The sequence below is a fragment of the Salmo salar genome, chromosome 05 (assembly GCF_965601325.2).
Source record: "Salmo salar chromosome 05, fSalSal1, whole genome shotgun sequence".
Taxonomy (NCBI): domain Eukaryota; kingdom Metazoa; phylum Chordata; class Actinopteri; order Salmoniformes; family Salmonidae; genus Salmo; species Salmo salar.
In genome coordinates, this window is record NC_138295.1 from 29,698,237 (window position 1) to 29,716,530 (window position 18,294).

The 18,294-nt window shown below is 43.6% G+C and overlaps 1 protein-coding gene and 1 long non-coding RNA gene across 4 annotated transcripts in view; one reads left to right on the forward strand and one right to left on the reverse strand.

Annotated features, from left to right (window-relative positions):
• Positions 1–18,294, forward strand: part of LOC106604567 (TBC1 domain family member 9B) — a 52,668-nt gene that overhangs the window by 22,128 nt on the left and 12,246 nt on the right. For all 3 annotated transcript variants that reach the window (XM_045718038.2, XM_014199332.3, XM_014199333.3), the window contains 4 exons: positions 3,658–3,872; positions 11,136–11,253; positions 17,473–17,758; positions 18,039–18,168. In XM_045718038.2, coding sequence (XP_045573994.1) covers positions 3,658–3,872; positions 11,136–11,253; positions 17,473–17,758; positions 18,039–18,168 — 749 coding nt within the window. The remainder of the gene's footprint in view (positions 1–3,657; positions 3,873–11,135; positions 11,254–17,472; positions 17,759–18,038; positions 18,169–18,294) is intronic.
• Positions 7,156–11,138, reverse strand: LOC123743087 (uncharacterized). The gene is made up of 6 exons (XR_006769847.2): positions 10,748–11,138; positions 10,400–10,465; positions 8,127–8,241; positions 7,802–7,881; positions 7,543–7,669; positions 7,156–7,467 (listed from the first exon to the last, which is right to left on the reverse strand). It is a non-coding gene; the product is annotated as an uncharacterized LOC123743087 (long non-coding RNA).

Consider the following 18,294-nt stretch of genomic DNA (forward strand, 5'->3'; position numbering starts at 1 on the left):
GATGGCCCTAGCAGACTGTACTTTGCTCTATATAAAGGTAACATAATTGTAGATTAAGATAAAGTAGATCATTTACCAAATATAAACGAATACACTGACTCAATATATGCCATATATGGTTCCTTCAAACAATGATTTTGAATGGCAGAGTTTGAAGGTTAAATAGAGAGAGAGTAGAGATAAATAGTTTTTATGAGCAATAAGAGGACATCTATGTTTATATGTGAGTGCTCAAAAAGTTATACAGCTGCACCATCGAGAGCATCCGGACTGGTTGCATCACTGCCTGGTAAGGCACTACAGAGGGTAGTGTGTATGGCCCAGTACATCACTGGGGCCAAGCTTCCTGCCATTCAGGACCTCTATACCAGGCAGTTTCAGAGGAAGGCCCTAAAAATGGTCAAAGACTCCAGCCACCCTAGTCATAGACTGTAGTCTGGGTAGCCATTTGATTAGCTGTTCAGGAGTCTTATGGCTTGGGGGTAGAAGCTGTTTACAAACCTCTTGGACCTAGACTTGGCGCTCCGGTACCGCTTGCCGTGCAGTAGCAGAGAGATCAGTCTATGACTAGGGTGGCTGGAGTATTTGACCATTTTTAGGGCCTTCCTCTGACACCGCCTGGTATAGAGGTCCTGGATGGCAGGAAGCTTGGCCCCGGTGATGTACTGGGCCGTACGCACTATCCTCTAGTGCCTTTCGGTCGGAGGCCGAGCAGTTGCCATACCAGGGAGTGATGCAACCCGTCAGAATGCTCTCGATGGTGCAGCTGTAAAATTCTTTGAGGATCTGATGACCCATGCCAAATGTTTTCAGTCTCCTGAGGGGGAATAGGTTTTGTCTGGCCATCTTCACGACTGTCTTGGTGTGCTTGGACCATGTTAGTTTGTTGTTGATGTGGACGCCAAGGAACTTGAAACTCTCAACCTGCTCCACTACAGCCCCGTCGATGAGAATGGGGGCGTACTCGGTCCTCTTTTCCTGTAGTCCACAATCATCTCCTTTGTCTTGATCACGTTGAGGGAGAGGTTGTTATCCTTGCACAACATGGTCAGGTCTCTGACCTCCTCCCTATAGGCGGTCTCATCGTTGTCAGTGATCAGGCCTACCACTGTTGTGTCATCAGCAAACTTAATGATGATGTTGGAGTTGTGCCTGGCCGTGCAGTCATGAACAGGGAGTACAGGAGGGGACTGAGCACGCACCCCTTAGGGGCCCCCGTGTTGAGGATCAGCGTGGCGGATGTGTTGTTACCTACCCTTACCACCTGGGGGCGGCCCGTCAGGAAGTCTAGGATCCAGTTGCAGAGGAAGTTGTTTAGTCCCAGAGTCCTTAGCTTAGTGATGCGTTTTGAGGGCACTATGGTGTTGAACGCTGAGCTGTAGTCAATGAATAGCATTCTCCCATAGGTGTTCCTTTTGTCCAGGTGGGAAAGGGCAGTGTGGAGTGCAATAGAGATTGTGTCATCTGTGGATCTGTTAGTGTGGTATGCAAATTTGAGTGGGTCTAGGGTTTCTAGGATAATGGTGTTGATGTGAGCCATGACCAGCCTTTCAAAGCATTTCATGGCTACAGACGTGAGTGCTACGGGTTGGTAGTCATTTAGGCAGGTTACCTTAGTGTTCTTGGGCACAGGGACTATGGTGGTCTGCTTGAAACATGTTGGTATTACAGACTCAGACAGGGAAAGGTTGAAAATGTCATTGACACTTGCCAGTTGGTCAGCGCATGCTCAGAGTACACGTTCTGGTAATCCGTCTGGCCCTGCGGCCTTGTGAATGTTGACCTGTTTAAAGGTCTTACTCACATCAGCTGTGGAGAGCATGATCACACAGTCATCCGAAACAGTTGATGCTCTCATGCATGTTTCAGTGTTACTTGCCTTGAAGCGAGCATAGAAGTTATTTAGCTCGTCTGGTAGGCTCTTGTCGCTGGGCAGCTCTCGGCTGTGCTTCCCTTTGTAGTCTGTAATAATTTGCAAGCCCTGCCACATCCGACGAGTGTCGGAGCCGCTGTAGTACGATTCGGTCGTAGTCCTGTATTGATGCTTTGCCTGTTTGATGGTTCGTCGGAGGGCATTGCGGGATTTCTTATAAGCTTCCGCGTTAGAGTCCCGCTTCTTGAAAGCAGCAGCTCTACCCTTTAGCTCAGTGCGAATGTTGCCTGTAATCCATGGCTTCTGGTTGAGGTATGTACGTACAGTCACTGTGGGGATGACGTCCTCGATGCACTTATTGATGAAGCCAGTGACTGATGTGGTGTACTACTCAATGCCATCGGAAGAATCCCGTAACATATTCCAGTCTGTGCAAGCAAAACAATCCTGTAGTTTAGCATCTGCTTCATCTGACCACTTTTTTTATAGACCGAGTCACTGGTGCTTCTTGCTTTTAATTTTTGCTTGTAAGCGGGACTCAGGAGGATAGAGTTATGGTCAGATTTGCCAAATGGAGGGCGAGGGAGAGCTTTGTACACGTCTCAGTATGTGGCGTAGAGGTGGTCTAGAATTATTTTCCCTCTGGTTGCACATTTAACATGTTGATAGAAATTCTGTAAAACTGATTTAAGTTTCCCTGCATTAAAGTCACTGGCCACTAGGAGCGTCGCCTCTGGATGAGCGTTTTCCTGTTTGCTTATGGCGGAATACAGCTCATTTAGTGCGGTTTTAGTTCTAACCTCGCTCTGTGGTGGTATATAGATACGAAAATAACAGATGAAAACTCTCTGGGTAAATAGTGAGGTCTGCAGCTTATCATAGGATACTCCACCTCAGGCGAGCAAAACTTTGAGACTTCCTTAGATATCATGCTCCAACTGTTGTTTACATAAATGCATAGGCCCCCGCCCCGTGTCTTACCAGAGGCTGTTTTTCTCTCTTGCCGATTAGTGTATAACCCGCCAGCTCTATGTTCTTAACATCGTTGTTCACTGTGTTGCCACCATGTTAGCAACACAGTGAACAATACTCATTGTGAATAAGTGAGTCTGTGTGTGCAAGCAAGCATTGTGTGTGTCAAGACTACATCCACATCAGAATTCAGTTGGTATCAAGGACAGCAGTCACTCCTACCTTGTGACCTGAAGGTAGTGTGTGTTTCAGTCTCTCTGTTGCGGTGGTTATTAGGGAAGTGTTGTTGTTACCTAGTGGTGCAACATCACCAAGCTGACCCCTCCCCTACGTCTTTCTTGTCTGACTCATCTGAGATCAGCTGACTCCCTGGACTCCTGAGTCATATGGCCTAGCTAAGTAACGGTTACAAAACGGAGCAAATAAGTTGTGTTACTATGTGGATGTGTCATACTATGTTCAAATGGTAGCACTTAATAAACGGGGCTAAATGAACAGGATTGTGTCGTGCAGTGATATCTGGAGTGAGAGTTAATGAGTAGTCTAAATTCTGTTTTCAGGAATCTCTCGAATTAGTGTTTTCTATCAAATATGTAAATGTTAACCACGTTTTTGATGGTACAACAAAGAAACTACCAGTTGTCTGAATCTGACTTCTTTTTTTTAAACTTTTTTTTTACAATGGTTAGAATCAAAAGGATCTAAACATTAAATAATTTGCCCACTGACAAACCCATATTGTCTGTATCTGTCTTATAATCTATTGAGTTAACCACTTACCCCATCCATCAATTAATCCATCCCCTCTCCAGGAGCTCAGAATGAGATGGACACCCACCCTGGCTACTACGCTGAGCGGGTGGAGCAGGCCATGGGCCGCTGTACCCTGGCCACGGAGGAGATCGAGAGGGACCTGCACCGCTCCATGCCTGAGCACCACGCCTTCCAGAATGAGATGGGCATCGCTGCCCTCCGCAGGGTCCTCACCGCCTACGCCTGCCGCAACCCTGGCATAGGATACTGCCAGGTATGCCGACTTGTTTTGTTTTTCTGGGGGGGTTTTGTACAACATTGTTTAAAACTATGCATGTGGTCAACATGGTAAGTAGCCTTGTCCACACATCAGAAACATCACGTTGTTGTAGTGTGATGCAGCTTGATGCACAAGTGCACTCCCTGCAGGACGCTAGTCTATCGCAGGGTCACATTATCAACACTGACTTTATATTACAATTTCTTACTTTTGGTCATGTAGTGTAAGTATGTGGACACCTGCTCATCGAACATCTCTTTATAAAATCATGGGCATTAATATGGAGTTGGTCCCCCCTTTGCTGCTATAATAGCCTCCATTCTTCTAGGAAGGCTTTTCACTAGATGTTGGAACATTGCTGCGGGGACTTCCATTCAGCCACAAGTGAGGTCGGCCACTGATGTTGGACGATTAGGCCTGGCTTTCAGTCGCCGTTCCAATTCATCCCAAAGGTGTTCGATAGGGTTGAGGTTAGAGGTCGACCGATTGTGATTTTTCAACGCCGATACCGATTATTTGAGGACCGGAGATATATATGTGTGTGTGTGTGTGTGTGTGTGTGTGTGTGTGTGTGTGTGTGTGTGTGTGTGTGTGTATATATATATATATACAACAATACTGAATAAACAATAACACTTATTTTAACTTAATATAATACATCAATAAAATCTATTTAGTCTCAAATAAATAATGAAACATGTTCAATTTGGTTTAAATAATGCATAAACAAAGTGTTGGAGAAGAAAGTAAAAGTGCAATATGTGCCATGTAAAAAAAGCTAACCTTTAAGTTCCTTGCTCAGAACATGAGAACATATGAAAGCTGGTGGTTCCTTTTAACATGAGTCTTCAATATTCCCAGGTAAGAAGTTTTAGGTTGTAGTTATTATAGGACTATTTCTCTCTATACCATTTGTTTTTCATATACCTTTGACTATTGGATGTTCTAATAGGTACTTTAGTATTGCCAGCCTAATCTCGGGAGTTGATAGGCTTGAAGTCATAAACAGCGCAATGCTTGGAGCATTGCGAAGAGCTGCTGGCAAACGCAGTAAAGTGCTGTTTGAATGAATGCTTACGAGCCTGCTGCTGCCTACCACCGCTCAGTCAGACTGCTCTATCAAATCATAGACTTAATTATAATATAATAACACAGAAATACGAGCCTTAGGTCATTAATATGGTCAAATCCGGAAACTATAATTTCGAAAACAAAACGTTTATTCTTTCAGTGAAATACAGAACCGTTCCGTATTTTATCTAACGGGTGGCATCCATAAGTCTAAATATTGCTGTTACATTGCACAACCTTCAATGTTATGTCATAATTACGTACAATTCTGGCAAATTAGTTCGCAACGAGTCAGGCGGCCCAAACTGCTGCATATACCCTGACGCTGCGTGCAATGAACGCGAGAGAAGTGACACAATTTCCCTAGTTAAAAGAAATTAATGTTAGCAGGCAATATTAACTAAATAGGCAGGTTTAAAAATATATACTTGTGTATTGATTTTAAGAAAGGCGTTGATGTTTATGGTTAGGTACACATTGGTGCAACGACAGTGCTTTTTTTCGTGAATGCGCTTGTTAAATCACCCGTTTGGCGAAGTAGGCTGTGATTCAATGATAAATTAACAGGCACCACATCGATTATATGCAACGCAGGACAAGCTAGATAAACTATTAATATCATCAACCGTGTCTAGTTAACTAGTGATTGTTACATTTTTTGACATTTTAGTCATTTAGTAGACGCTCTTATCCAGAGCGACTTACAGTAGTGAATGCATACATTTCATTTCATGCATTTCTTTTTTTTTTGTACTGGCCCCCCGTGGGAATCGAACCCACAACCCTGGCGTTGCACACACCATGCTGGCGTTGCAAACACCATGCTCTACCAACTGAGCCACTCTCTGTCAAATTATTAAGACATTCTTGTGACATTCTTGTGAAGTGGAAACGTGTAGGAGCAACAACGGCTCAGTTTTGTGTGCTGAAGCACTCGGCGGTCCCGTTCTGTGAGCTTGTGTGCGGCGGTCCCGTTCTGTGAGCTTGTGTGGTCTACCACTTCACCACTGAGCCGTTGTTGCTCCTACACTTTTCCACTTCACAAGAATGTCACAATAATTTGGCTTTTGTTTAACTCTAATTAGCCATTTGGTTCCTGATATTGGCCAATGTTAAGATTGATTGTTTTTTATAAGATACATTTAATGCTAGCTAGCACCTTACCTTGGCTACTTGCTGCACTCGTATAACAGGTAGTCAGCCTGCCATGCAATCTCCTCGTGGAGTGCAATGTAATCGGCCATGATCGGTGTCCAAAAATGCCAATTAGCGATTATGAAAACTTGTAATCGGCCCTAATTAATCGGCCATTCCGATTAATCGGTCAACCTTTAGTTGAGGTGCAGGCCAGTCAAGTTCTTCCACACCGATCTCGACAAACCATTTCTATATGGACCTCGCTTTGTGCACGGGGCATTGTCATGCTGAAACAGGAAAGGTCCTCCCATTTCATGAAGCTTCCGGAAAACAATTATTGTGCTGATGTTGCTTCCAGAGGCAGTTTGGAATTCGGGAGTGAGTGTTGCAACCGAGGAATGACGCTTTTTACGCGCTATGCGCTTCAGCACTCGGCGGTCCCGCTCTGTGAACTTGTGTCGTCTACCACTTCACCACTGAGCCGTTGTTGCTCCTACACGTTTCCACTTCACAAGAATGTCTTAATAATTTGGCTTTTGTTTAACTCTAATTAGCCATTTGGTTCCTGATATTGGCCAATTGAGTTGAATTCTTTGAAGTAGTAGAATGTGCCCCTAGCTATAATTAGAAAATACCAGGAAAATGTACTCCAAAACATAGCGTGAATGTTTTCTTGAAACATAATCATGATATTTTAACTAGGTTCTTTGACTGGAAATGGTTCTGTCAGGGTGACTACTCTATTCTGGTGGCTTCTCATTGACCCATAAACTGTTTATTCATTACTGTAAAGCAGTGTTTCCTCTGGAAAATTTGTTAGCTGTGGGGGAAAAGTAATCGGGGGTGGGGGGGGTTTAAGGGGTCCCCCATTTTGGGGTTTTTTCGGGTCTTGGTTCTGTTGACTTAGTCCTGGTGACTTTTTAAAAGGAAAAAACTCACTGTCTAAAATATAATTTCCTCCCCCAGAAATTAGCTCAATAACGTATTATTAAGGTTATTATAGTATACAGGATACAATTTAAGGTTGAGTGCTGCAGATATCTAAAGAAACACAACAGAGACCTTCTTTCTGAAATAAAAATGTTTATCTTGACAAAATGAACCGAGGAACGAACATTTGACTGAACATGAATTAGAGCCCACTAATTCATGTTTATCACAAAAGGAGGGCGTTGAAAATCTCTTTCCAGGTTCTGACAAAAACCTAGTTCTGACATAGTTTACAGCTTGTCAGAGCACTTTATTCTTCTGGGCTTTTGTAAAAATATTTCCAACGCCTTCCTGTAATTGAACTCCTGGGGGGGGGGGGGGCGTTGATGGAGAGCCGCATGCAGGCGGCGAGATGCTCTCCCTGCAGTCTATTCCTCAAGTCTGTTTTGACCTGCAATAACAGAAAGAATAATAAGAGAAAGGAGAGGGACAAAGGGGATCTACTTTCAAATTTAAATGTTCTTACACCCTCTAACAATTAACGGAAGACACTGGTATAGTCGGTGCGTTTGCATGCCAGCTGGTTAAGGCAGGGGTAGATTGCCCCCACTCATCAAACTGCGTGGCCAGCTTTATCATTGCTGGTCAAACCCCTGAAATACATGAAAAACAAAAATATGTACACCATTAAAGAAGAGCCAACAGAGTGGTAGTTCAACAGGAAAAATGATTGGTCAACACTGGCCTAAAATGTTCTCCAAAAGATTGTCACACTCATTCCATACCTTGAATGCTCCAACTAGCACGTTGCTTATAAGAGGGCCACTCTAGCAGCACAGCAGCTTCTGGCGCTTGGAAGAACTGCCTGGAGAAGAGGGTCAGGTTAAAGGTGTTTATCTTCTCACTAGAGAACACAGCCTGAGGTCCCAACACACTGAAGGCCCCCAGAATCTCCAGGTGTTGGAACCTCTGGTCTAGGCTTTCCTGGAGGCAAAGAAGATATGGATCCATGACAGAAAATAAGTGATTCATTGCTGTTTGTTTTAGTTTATCCAACACACATGATGTAACATTGGTTTCATCACAGCATTTGAAAACAAATGTTTTTACCTCCTCTCTGAACCGAGCCCAGAACTGATCTCTGGTCTTGGTCTTCGCCTGGCCTCTCCCTCTCTTCCTCCTCCTTGATGTTGAATGCGCCCAGACCCATTGGGTCATCGAGGTCCTGGTGGAGTTGGCTCAGAAATAAACACATAATACTGTAGACTAGTAAAGACTAAATATGCACAAGCATTTTTAGTCCTTAGCCTAATTAAAGGAAATTTAAATAACCATGTGGCGTATTATAGTTGAAGTCTGAAGTTTACATACACTTAGGTTGGAGTCATTAAAACTCGTTTTTCAACCACTCCTCAAATTTGTTGTTAGCAAACTATAGTTTTGGCAAATTGGTTAGGACATCTACTTTGTGCATGACACAAGTAATTTTTCCAACAATTGTTTACAGACAGATTATTTCACTTATAATTCACTGTATCACAATTCCAGTGGGTCAGAAGTTTACATACACTAAGTTGACTGTGCCTTTAAACAGCTTGGAAAATTCCATAAAATTCTGTCATGGCTAATTGGCATAATTTGAGTCAATTGGAGGTGTACCCATGGATGTGTTTCAAGGCCAATCTTCAAACTCAGTGCTTCTTTGCTTGACATCATGGGAAAATAAAAAAAAATCAGCCAAGACCTCAGAATAAAAATTGTAGACCTCCACAACTCTGGTTCATCCTTGGGAGCAATTTCCAAACGCCAGAAGTTACCACGTTCATCTGTACAAACAATAGTATGCAAGTATAAACACCATGGGACCACGCAGCCGTCATAACACTCAGGAAGGAGACATGTTCTATCTCCTAGAGATTAACGTACTTTGGTGCGAAAAGTGCAAATCAGAACAACAACAAAGGACCTTGTGAAGATGCTGGAGGAAACGGGAACAAAAATAGCTATATCCACAGTTAAACGAGTCCTATGTCGACTTAACCTGAAAGGCCGCTCAGCAAGGAAGAAGCCACTGCTCCAAAACCGCCATAAAAAAAGCCAGACTACTGTTTGCAACTGCACATGGGGGTGGCATGTTGTGGGGGTGCTTTGCTGCAGAAGGGTCTGGTGCACTTCACAAAATAGATGGCCTCATGAGGGAGGAAAATGATGTGGAAATTATCAAGACATCAGTCAGGAAGTTAAAGCTTGGTTGCAAATGGGTCTTCCAAATGGACAATGACCCCAAGCATACTTACAAAGTTGTGGCTAAATGGCTTAAGGACAACAAAGTCAAGGTATTGGAGTGGCCATCACAAAGCCCTGACCTCAATCCTATAGAAAATGTGTGGGCAGAACTGCAAAAGTGTGTGCGAGCAAGGAGGCCTACAAACCTGACTCAGTTACACCAGCTCTGTCAGGAGGAATGGGCCAAAATTCACCCAACTTATTGTGGGAAGCTTGTGGAAGGCTACCCAAAATGTTTGACCCAAGTTAAACAATTTAAAGGCAATGCTACCAAATACTAATTGAGTGTATGTAAACTTCTTACCCACTGGGAAGGTGATGAAAGAAATTAAAGCTGAAATAAATCATTCTCTCTACTATTATTCTGACATTTCACATTCTTAAAATAAAGTGGTGATCCTAACTGACCTAACACAGGGGATTTTTACTAGGATTAAATGTCAGGAATTCTGAAAAACTGAGTTTAAATGTATTTGGCTAAGGTGTATGTAAACTTCCGACTTCAACTGTATATAGCCACGGCTTCAGTCTGTCAATTTTTAGCCACTTAGGGTCCCACCCGGATTGCTGGTGGCTCGCACTTGGCCTCACTCCTCTCTCTGGCTCCTCTCCTTTTTATCTATTCCTCTTTCTTCTCCTCCCTCATGTTCTCTTTCCAGCTCCCTTCCTGACTCTCCTTTCCTCTGTTTCACTCTGCTCTCTCCTCTGTTCCATTCTGCTCTCTTTCCTTTTCTTTTTCCATTTCTCCTCTTCTCCATTCTGTCCCTCATGCATCCCTACCTCACTCCCGGGATTCTGTTTCTTCTCCGTCCAGTAAAGTAAGCCATACACTTGTTTTAAAAACGATAGCTTAAACTTTTAGAGTTAGCTAATTAAAGAAAGTTTTTTTTAATTCAGGCTAATTTAACATTAACCTAGTGGTTAGAGCATTGGGCTTGTAACCGAAAGGTTGCTAGATCGAATCCCCGAGCTGACAAGGTAAAAAATCTGTTGTTCTGCCCCTGAATAAGGGAGTTAACCCACCGTCATTGTAAATAAGAATTTGTTCTTAACTGACTTGCCTAGTTAAATAAAAAAGCTACCTAAGTTAACGTTACCTGATACTCTTGTTCCTGCGGCCCTTTTCTCTTTCGCTGCTGTGGCTGGAAATATTTCAAACTCATCTGAGAGAAAAAAATCCAATCGAAGACCGATAAATGTAGCTATCTTGCTTGCACTTGATACAGTTCCAAACGAACTAGCTAGCTAACTTGCTAGACTAGCAACGCCAGTTAACAATGTTTCTATCATCAACATACTTGTGAATATTGGATAGCTAATTGCCGTTAATTGTGGCAGCAGTATTATAGACCTAAATTATGTTAGTAAAGTTTTTAGGTTATAACTAGCTTATGTAGTTAACTGGTTTGCTAGCTATCATTAGTCAAACAAACAAGCTAACTTACCTTGCAGTTTCTCAAGCTGGAGCACTCAGGTGATTCAAGTGAATTGTGTTTCGCGCCGCATGTCGTCTATCGAGCACTGGTCAGTCATACACTGGTCACTGGTGCTCTGTGTTCCTTGTGTTGCAGGCTGCCTGCCACCACTCACAGAGCTAAATAACCTTTAGAACTGTGTTAAACCCAAACAAATGATCTATTTACCAAGAAAAGCAAACATGCTTTACAGAACTCTACTGAAACTGTTTGGTTTCTTTTGGTGTGGCGGCAATGATTCCGCCGTGCAGCAGCACCACACTTAACCTTTACAGCAGTGTTTCCTCTGCATTAATTTATCTGTCTGTTTCTGTTGTTATAAACCTCTGTATCTATCACTGAACCGTTCTCTCTCCAGGCGATGAACATTGTGACGTCGGTACTGCTGCTGTACTGTACGGAGGAGGAGGCCTTCTGGCTTTTGGTGGCTCTGTGTGAGAGGATGCTGCCTGACTACTACAACACCAGGGTGGTGGGTGAGTGACTGACACAACCTCTCATAGACACACACTTGTGTTTAATTCCATTGGGTTATGTCTTTGTTTTGTCGCTCGCTACACGCTTATGAAAGAATCCTCTGTTAAGATTCCTCCAAATCCCCTCATTTCAGAGTGTTTGATAGGGTAGACAAGCCCATTCTTCGTTCACTGCCCTTCAAACGGCCGTCACTTAAATTACATTTACTGTAGTCACACAGTGACTGTGTCCCAATACCTCTACTTGTGCTCTAAATTAGTAGGCTATTTGGGTATGGAAAAATAGAACGTTCTATAGTATGTGAAATTTTGAAAATTGAGTGCTTAAAATGCCAGGATGTCATACTCATTTCGGCTTTTCATCTAGTAGAATTCCCTGCACACTATTGAGGAAGAGAATTGTCTTTCCACACACGTTTGACAGTAGTTGATAATCATATAAGGGGACGCGTTCTACAAAATGTAACGAATGTCTGGGGAACAAGCACGATTGCACATCTAAGATGACACCTTCTCAGCAATGTTCCCCCTAAATTGCGCGCAGCTCCCGTCGGACTGCCTTGCCGAAGAAATATCAGCCCACACAGAAGCACAAGATTGAACTTCACTCAACTTTCTAGAGTTTTCCCCCTTAGTTAAACACTATCAACGTTTCCCTTTACTGTGGGAATTATGATCGAATCAACGCAATATTAATGCAAATTAATGCAATGCAACATACCGAAACAAAACAAACTATGCAAGAGATTTTGTTGTGGGCAGAACGCATCGGAGTAGGATTCTATTGCATTAACACGCACGACTCAGCCCGTACTCTACACAGACCAGTGAGGCATAACCAATCAGAGCTGCAGTAGGCCTATATGCAAATAGACCAATGCTATACAGTGCCTTCAGAAGTATTCAGACCCCTTGACTTTTTTTTTCACATTTTGTTACTTTACAGCCTTATTCTAAAATGTATCAAATAGTTTTGTTTCTTCTCATCAATCTACACACAATACCCGAGAATGACAAAGCAAAAACAAGAAATCTACATACGTTTTCAGACCCTTTACTCAGTACTTTGTTGAAGCACCTTTTGGCAGCGATTACAGTCTTGAGTCTTCTTGGCTATGACGCTACAAACTTGGCACATCTGTATTTGGGGAGTTTCTCCCATTCTCTGTAGATCCTCACAAGCTCTATCAGGTTGGATGGGGAGTGTCGCTGCACAGCTATTTTCAGGTCTCTCCAGAGATGTTCGATCGGGTTCAAGTCCGGGCTCTGACTGGGCCACTCAAGGACATTCAGAGACTTGTCCCGAAGCCACTCCTGCGTTGTCTTGGCTGTGTGCTTAGGGTCGTTGTCCTGTTGGAAGGTGAACCCCAGTCTGAAGTCCTGAGCGCTATGGAGCAGGTTTTCATCAAGGATCTCTCAGTACTTTGCTCCATTCATCTTTTCCTCAAACCTGACTAGGGTTGCACATTTTGGGGAATATTCAGAGGTGGAAACTTTCCGTGGGAATTAATGGAAATATCTACAAATTAATATTAATACCATTTACATTTTTCAACCCTTGTATTGGTCAGCCTATTGCCTGCTTTGGTGTGTGTGTTCCCAAACAAGGACCAGTTGTGCTCTGAGGCGGCTGATGTTGGTGGGATTTGGAGAATAATGGAGGCAACAGGGGAAAGAGCCTCAGATCCACAAAGTCCCTTCCACCAGGTGGCTGATGATATATGTTGCCACGACTGCCATATTGCATCTCCATCCCAAAGCCCTTGCTTGGAAGTGTACTTCGCCAGACTGCCAAGAAACTTGCCCTCATCCAGGCCACGGTGGCGAGACACGGTACTGATGACACCATAGGCCTTGTTGATCTCTGCACCAGACAGGATGCTCATGCCAGCATACTTGGGGTCCAACGTACGTTGCGGTTTGTATGGGCTTCAGGTAGAAGTCTTCACGCTTTTTGATGTATTTCAGAACTGCAGTTTCCTCTGCTTCGAGCAACAGTGAAGTAAGTGGGCAGGGCAGTACGGATTTCTTCTTAGATCTGCAAGCAGAGTCTGAACTTCAGACAGGATGTCATTGTCTCCCTCAATCTGTGCAATGGCTACTGCTTTAGGTTTCAGGAGTTTCAGGCTGCTTACCACTCTCTCCCAAAATACATCATCCAGGAGGATCCTCTTGATGGGCCTGTCCATATCGGCATACTGTGAAATGGCCGTTTCTTGGAGAGACTCCTCTCCCTCCAGGAGAATGTCAAACATGATAACACCACCCCAACGGGTGTTGCTGGGCAGCTTCAATGTGGTGCTCTTATTCTTCTCACTTTGCTTGGTGAGGTAGATTGCTGCTGTAATTTGATGACCCTTCACATACCTACCCATTTCCTTGGCTCTCTTGTAGAGAGTATCCATTATTTTCAGTGCCATGATTTCCTTGAGGAGCAGATTCAATGCATGAGCAGCACAGCCAGTGTGTGTGATGTGAGGGTAGGACTCCTCCACTTTAGACCAAGCAGCCTTCATGTTCACAGCATTGTCTGTCACCAGTGCAAAAACCTTCTGTGGTCCAAGGTCATTGATGACTGCCTTCAGCTCATCTGAAATGTAGAGACCGGTGTGTCTGTTGTCCCTTGTGTCTGTGCTCTTGTAGAATACTGGTTGAGGGGTGGAGATGTAGTTAATTATTCCTTGCCCACGAACATTCAACCACCCATCAGAGATGATTGCAATACAGTCTGCTTTCTCTATGATTTGCTTGACCTTCACTTGAACTCAGTTGAACTCTGCATCCAGCAAATGAGTAGATAAAGCATGTCTGGTTGGAAGGGTGCTCTACATTAGCAGCAGTGAAATGTCTCCACACATCAGATAGTGCCCGTGGCATTTTCCTGTAAAGATTAGAAAAAACATCAGTAAAAAAAAAACTTCTACAATTCCATGTACAGATAAATAATTTTGCAGTTAGATTAAACAACTCCTTTGTAAGATACATGTTTTAAAATGAAACATGTATGGAAACAGGTGAATTAACACTCCTCAGTTAGCAGGCTCAAGCAAGCTAAAACCCACATCGTAGCAAAAACTAACTAGCAGAAATTGTTAACAAGTTAGAAATTATTTAAACACACTTTGCTGTAGGTAACTATTTACTAGTTAACAAAAAAGAATGTATGTACACTGCTCAAAAAAATAAAGGGAACACTTAAACAACACAATGTAACTCCAACTCAATCACACTTCTGTGAAATCAAACTGTCCACTTAGGAAGCAACACTGATTGACAATACATTTCACATGCTGTTATGCAAATGGATAGACAACAGGTGGAAATTATAGGCAATTAGCAAGACACCCCCAATAAAGGAGTGGTTCTGCAGGTGGGGACCACAGACCACTTCTCAGTTCCTATGCTTCCTGGCTGATGTTTTGGTCACTTTTGAATGCTGGCGGTGCTTTCACTCTAGTGGTAGCATGAGACGGAGTCTACAACCCACACAAGTGGCTCAGGTAGTGCAGCTCATCCAGGATGGCACATCAATGCGAGCTGTGGCAAGAAGGTTTGCTGTGTCTGTCAGCATAGTGTCCAGAGCATGGAGGCGCTACCAGGAGACAGGCCAGTACATCAGGAGACGTGGAGGAGGCTGTAGGAGGGCAACAACCCAGCAGCAGGACCGCTACCTCCGCCTTTGTGCAAGGAGGAGCAGGAGGAGCACTGCCAGAGCCCTGCAAAATGACCTCCAGCAGGCCAAAAATGTGCATGTGTCTGCTCAAACGGTCAGAAACAGACTCCATGAGGGTGGTATGAGGGCCCGACGTCCACAGGTGGGGGTTGTGCTTACAGCCCAACACCGTGCAGGACGTTTGGCATTTGCCAGAGAACACCAAGATTGGCAAATTCGCCACTGGCGCCCTGTGCTCTTCACAGATGAAGCAGGTTCACACTGAGCACATGTGACAGAGTCTGGAGACGCAGTGGAGAATGTTCTGCTGCCTGCAACATCCTCCAAGATGACCGGTTTGGCGGTGGGTCAGTCATGGTGTGGGGTGGCATTTCTTTGGGGGGCTGCACAGCCCTCCATGTGCTCGCCAGAGGTAGCCTGACTGCCATTAGGTACCGAGATGAGATCCTCAGACCCCTTGTGAGACCATATGCTGGTGCGGTTGGCCCTGGGTTCCTCCTAATGCAAGACAATGCTAGACCTCATGTGGCTGGAGTGTGTCAGCAGTTCCTGCAAGAGGAAGGCATTGATGCTATGGACTGGCCCGCCCGTTCCCCAGACCTGAATCCAATTGAGCACATCTGGGACATCATGTCTCGCTCCATCCACCAACGCCACGTTGCAGCACAGACTGTCCAGGAGTTGGCGGATGCTTTAGTCCAGGTCTGGGAGGAGATCCCTCAGGAGACCATCCGCCACCTCATCAGGAGCATGCCCAGGCGTTGTAGGGAGGTCATACAGGCACGTGGAGGCCACACACACTACTGAGCCTCATTTTGACTTGTTTTAAGGACATTACATCAAAGTTGGATCAGCCTGTAGTGTGGTTTTCCACTTTAATCCAGACCTCCATGGGTTGATAAATTGGATTTCCATTGATTATTTTTGTGTGATTTTGTTGTCAGCACATTCAACTATGTAAAGAAAAAAATATTTAATAAGATTATTTCTTTCATTCAGATCTAGGATGTGTTTAAGTGTTCCCTTTATTTTTTGGAGCAGTATATTATAAAATATATTCACCACCAAGTATTGTAATCAAAAGTATGTAGTCCTTGGCTCAGACAGTGTAGTAGTGTGGGCTCAATAGCATCTCATTAGTGTGCAAGATCTTGAGAATCAGCAGTTCATGTGATGGAAGAGTGCACTGTGCATGCAGAGGGTTACAATTCCATTGAATTGGGGATAGTTTAACCAAAATATGCCACAAGACCTAGAATTGCCTTTTTGTGTATCCCACAAAAAGGGTCACTGTTATAAGCTAAAAGATTTTATCAATATAAGCAAAATTCCCGGGATTAACTTCCATTGGAAAATTTCCGGCAATTTCCTGGAAAGTTTCCGACCCTTTGCAACCCTAATCCTGACAGGTGTGTGCCTTTTCCAAATCATGTCCAATCAATTGAATTTACCACAGGTGGACACCAATCAAGTTATAGAAACTTCAAGGACGATCATTGGAAACAGGATCCACCTGAGCTCAATTTCGAGTCTCATAACGAGGCGTCTTAATACTTATGTAAATAAGGTATTTCTGTATTTTGCTTTTAATACGTTTGCAAACATTTCTAAAAACCTGTTTTCGCTATGTCATTATGAGGTATTCTGTGTATATTGCTGAGGAATTGTTTTTATTTAATTATTTTTAGAATAAGGCTGTAATGTAACAAAATGTGGAAAAAGTCTCTGACTGTGTTTACAGCATGAGCAGTCAGGAGTAGATGCGCTTGTTCTGAGATCAAAGCGAGAGCTGCATGTAGCCACGTGTGCAGATTTTGTTCCTATCCTTTGCTAGTTATTGAGTAATTAGCCCAGTTACAGATCATTTGTAGTCAGTGATTGCTTCCTGCAAGAGAACAAAACATGTACATTTTTAGACATCTTTGAAAAGCGAGTAGGGAAATCAATAGCTTTTTTTTGTGTGTCTTCAAGGGGCAGTGTTGTATTTTGAGACCGGCTTGAATAAGCTAAGTAGGCAGAGGGTAACATAATTTGTCTGATTCTCTGTAATAATGGCATGAATAATAATGCATTGTATTTTGTAAAGTGGTTTCTTGCATCAAGCACACCACAATTTTCAGTCACCATGTCTGAAGGACAAGTGGATAAACGGGTTGATGTCAAGCGCTGCATGTTTTTTTTTTCTCCCGAAAGTCTCATGGAATGTAGGCCTACATTGAACACCGCACATTGGTTGCTACTGTAGGCTGAATGATAGAACAGCTATTTCCATGTTGAAATGTTATGGGATGCATTTTCTCCGTTGTTTATGATGGTAGATCACTCTGGTAGGCCTGCATTATGATCAAATAGCCACAGTAGCCTACTTGACCACTGTCTGAAAACTATCTTAAAGTGGGTACAGCATCAGTGTTCACAGTAAACGTGCACTGGATACAAAAATGTTTTTGAGGGAACATTGCTTCTCAGAGGTATGTTGATATTTGTTGCTTATTGCATACCGTTTTACTAAACAGTACGTTCTAAATAGTCTTTCTCTCTCTCAGGTGCTCTCGTTGACCAGGGTGTGTTTGAGGAGCTGACTCGGCATTGCCTCCCCTTCCTGTACGAGCACATGCAGGAGCTGGGAGTCATCTCCACCATCTCCCTCTCCTGGTTCCTCACCCTGTTCCTCAGCGTCATGCCGTTCGACAGCGCCGTGCTTCTGGTCGACTGCTTCTTCTACGAGGGCATCAAGGTCATCTTCCAAGTGGCGCTGGCCGTGCTGCACGCCAATATGGACACCCTGCTGGACTGCAATGACGAGGGAGAGGCCATGACCATCCTTGGACGGTGATTGGGGGAATAGAAGGGATGGAAGGAACAATTTCTCAAGTGCTTCTTACCTAATTCACTTGACTGAACTGACTTCCAGTTAATTGACACCAATACACATTGCGCAGCCAAAATGTTTAATTGGAATGGTAACTATAGTGTAACTATACAGAAAGGTTTACTTGTTTTTTTTCTTCTATTTATGAATGATGGCATTACTACTCTAAACTGAAGAAGCTATAGCCATATTGCCCTGGTGTGAGAAATATTAGATATTCTCTCTCTCACTCATTCACAGGTATCTGGACAATGTTGTCAACAAGGAGACAGTGTCTCCGCCCATTCCCCACCTCCACGCCCTGTTGACCAGTGGCGATGAGCCACCGCCTCAGATTGACGTGTTCCAGCTCATCAAGTCATCCTGTGACGTAAGACATGACTAGTAGAACCACGTGACTTTTTCACACAACTCGCTTGTTAAGTCAATCACATAGAACAAGGAGAGATTGATTTCAATTCTACATATTAGTGACTTCACCGCCTTTTCCCTCTGT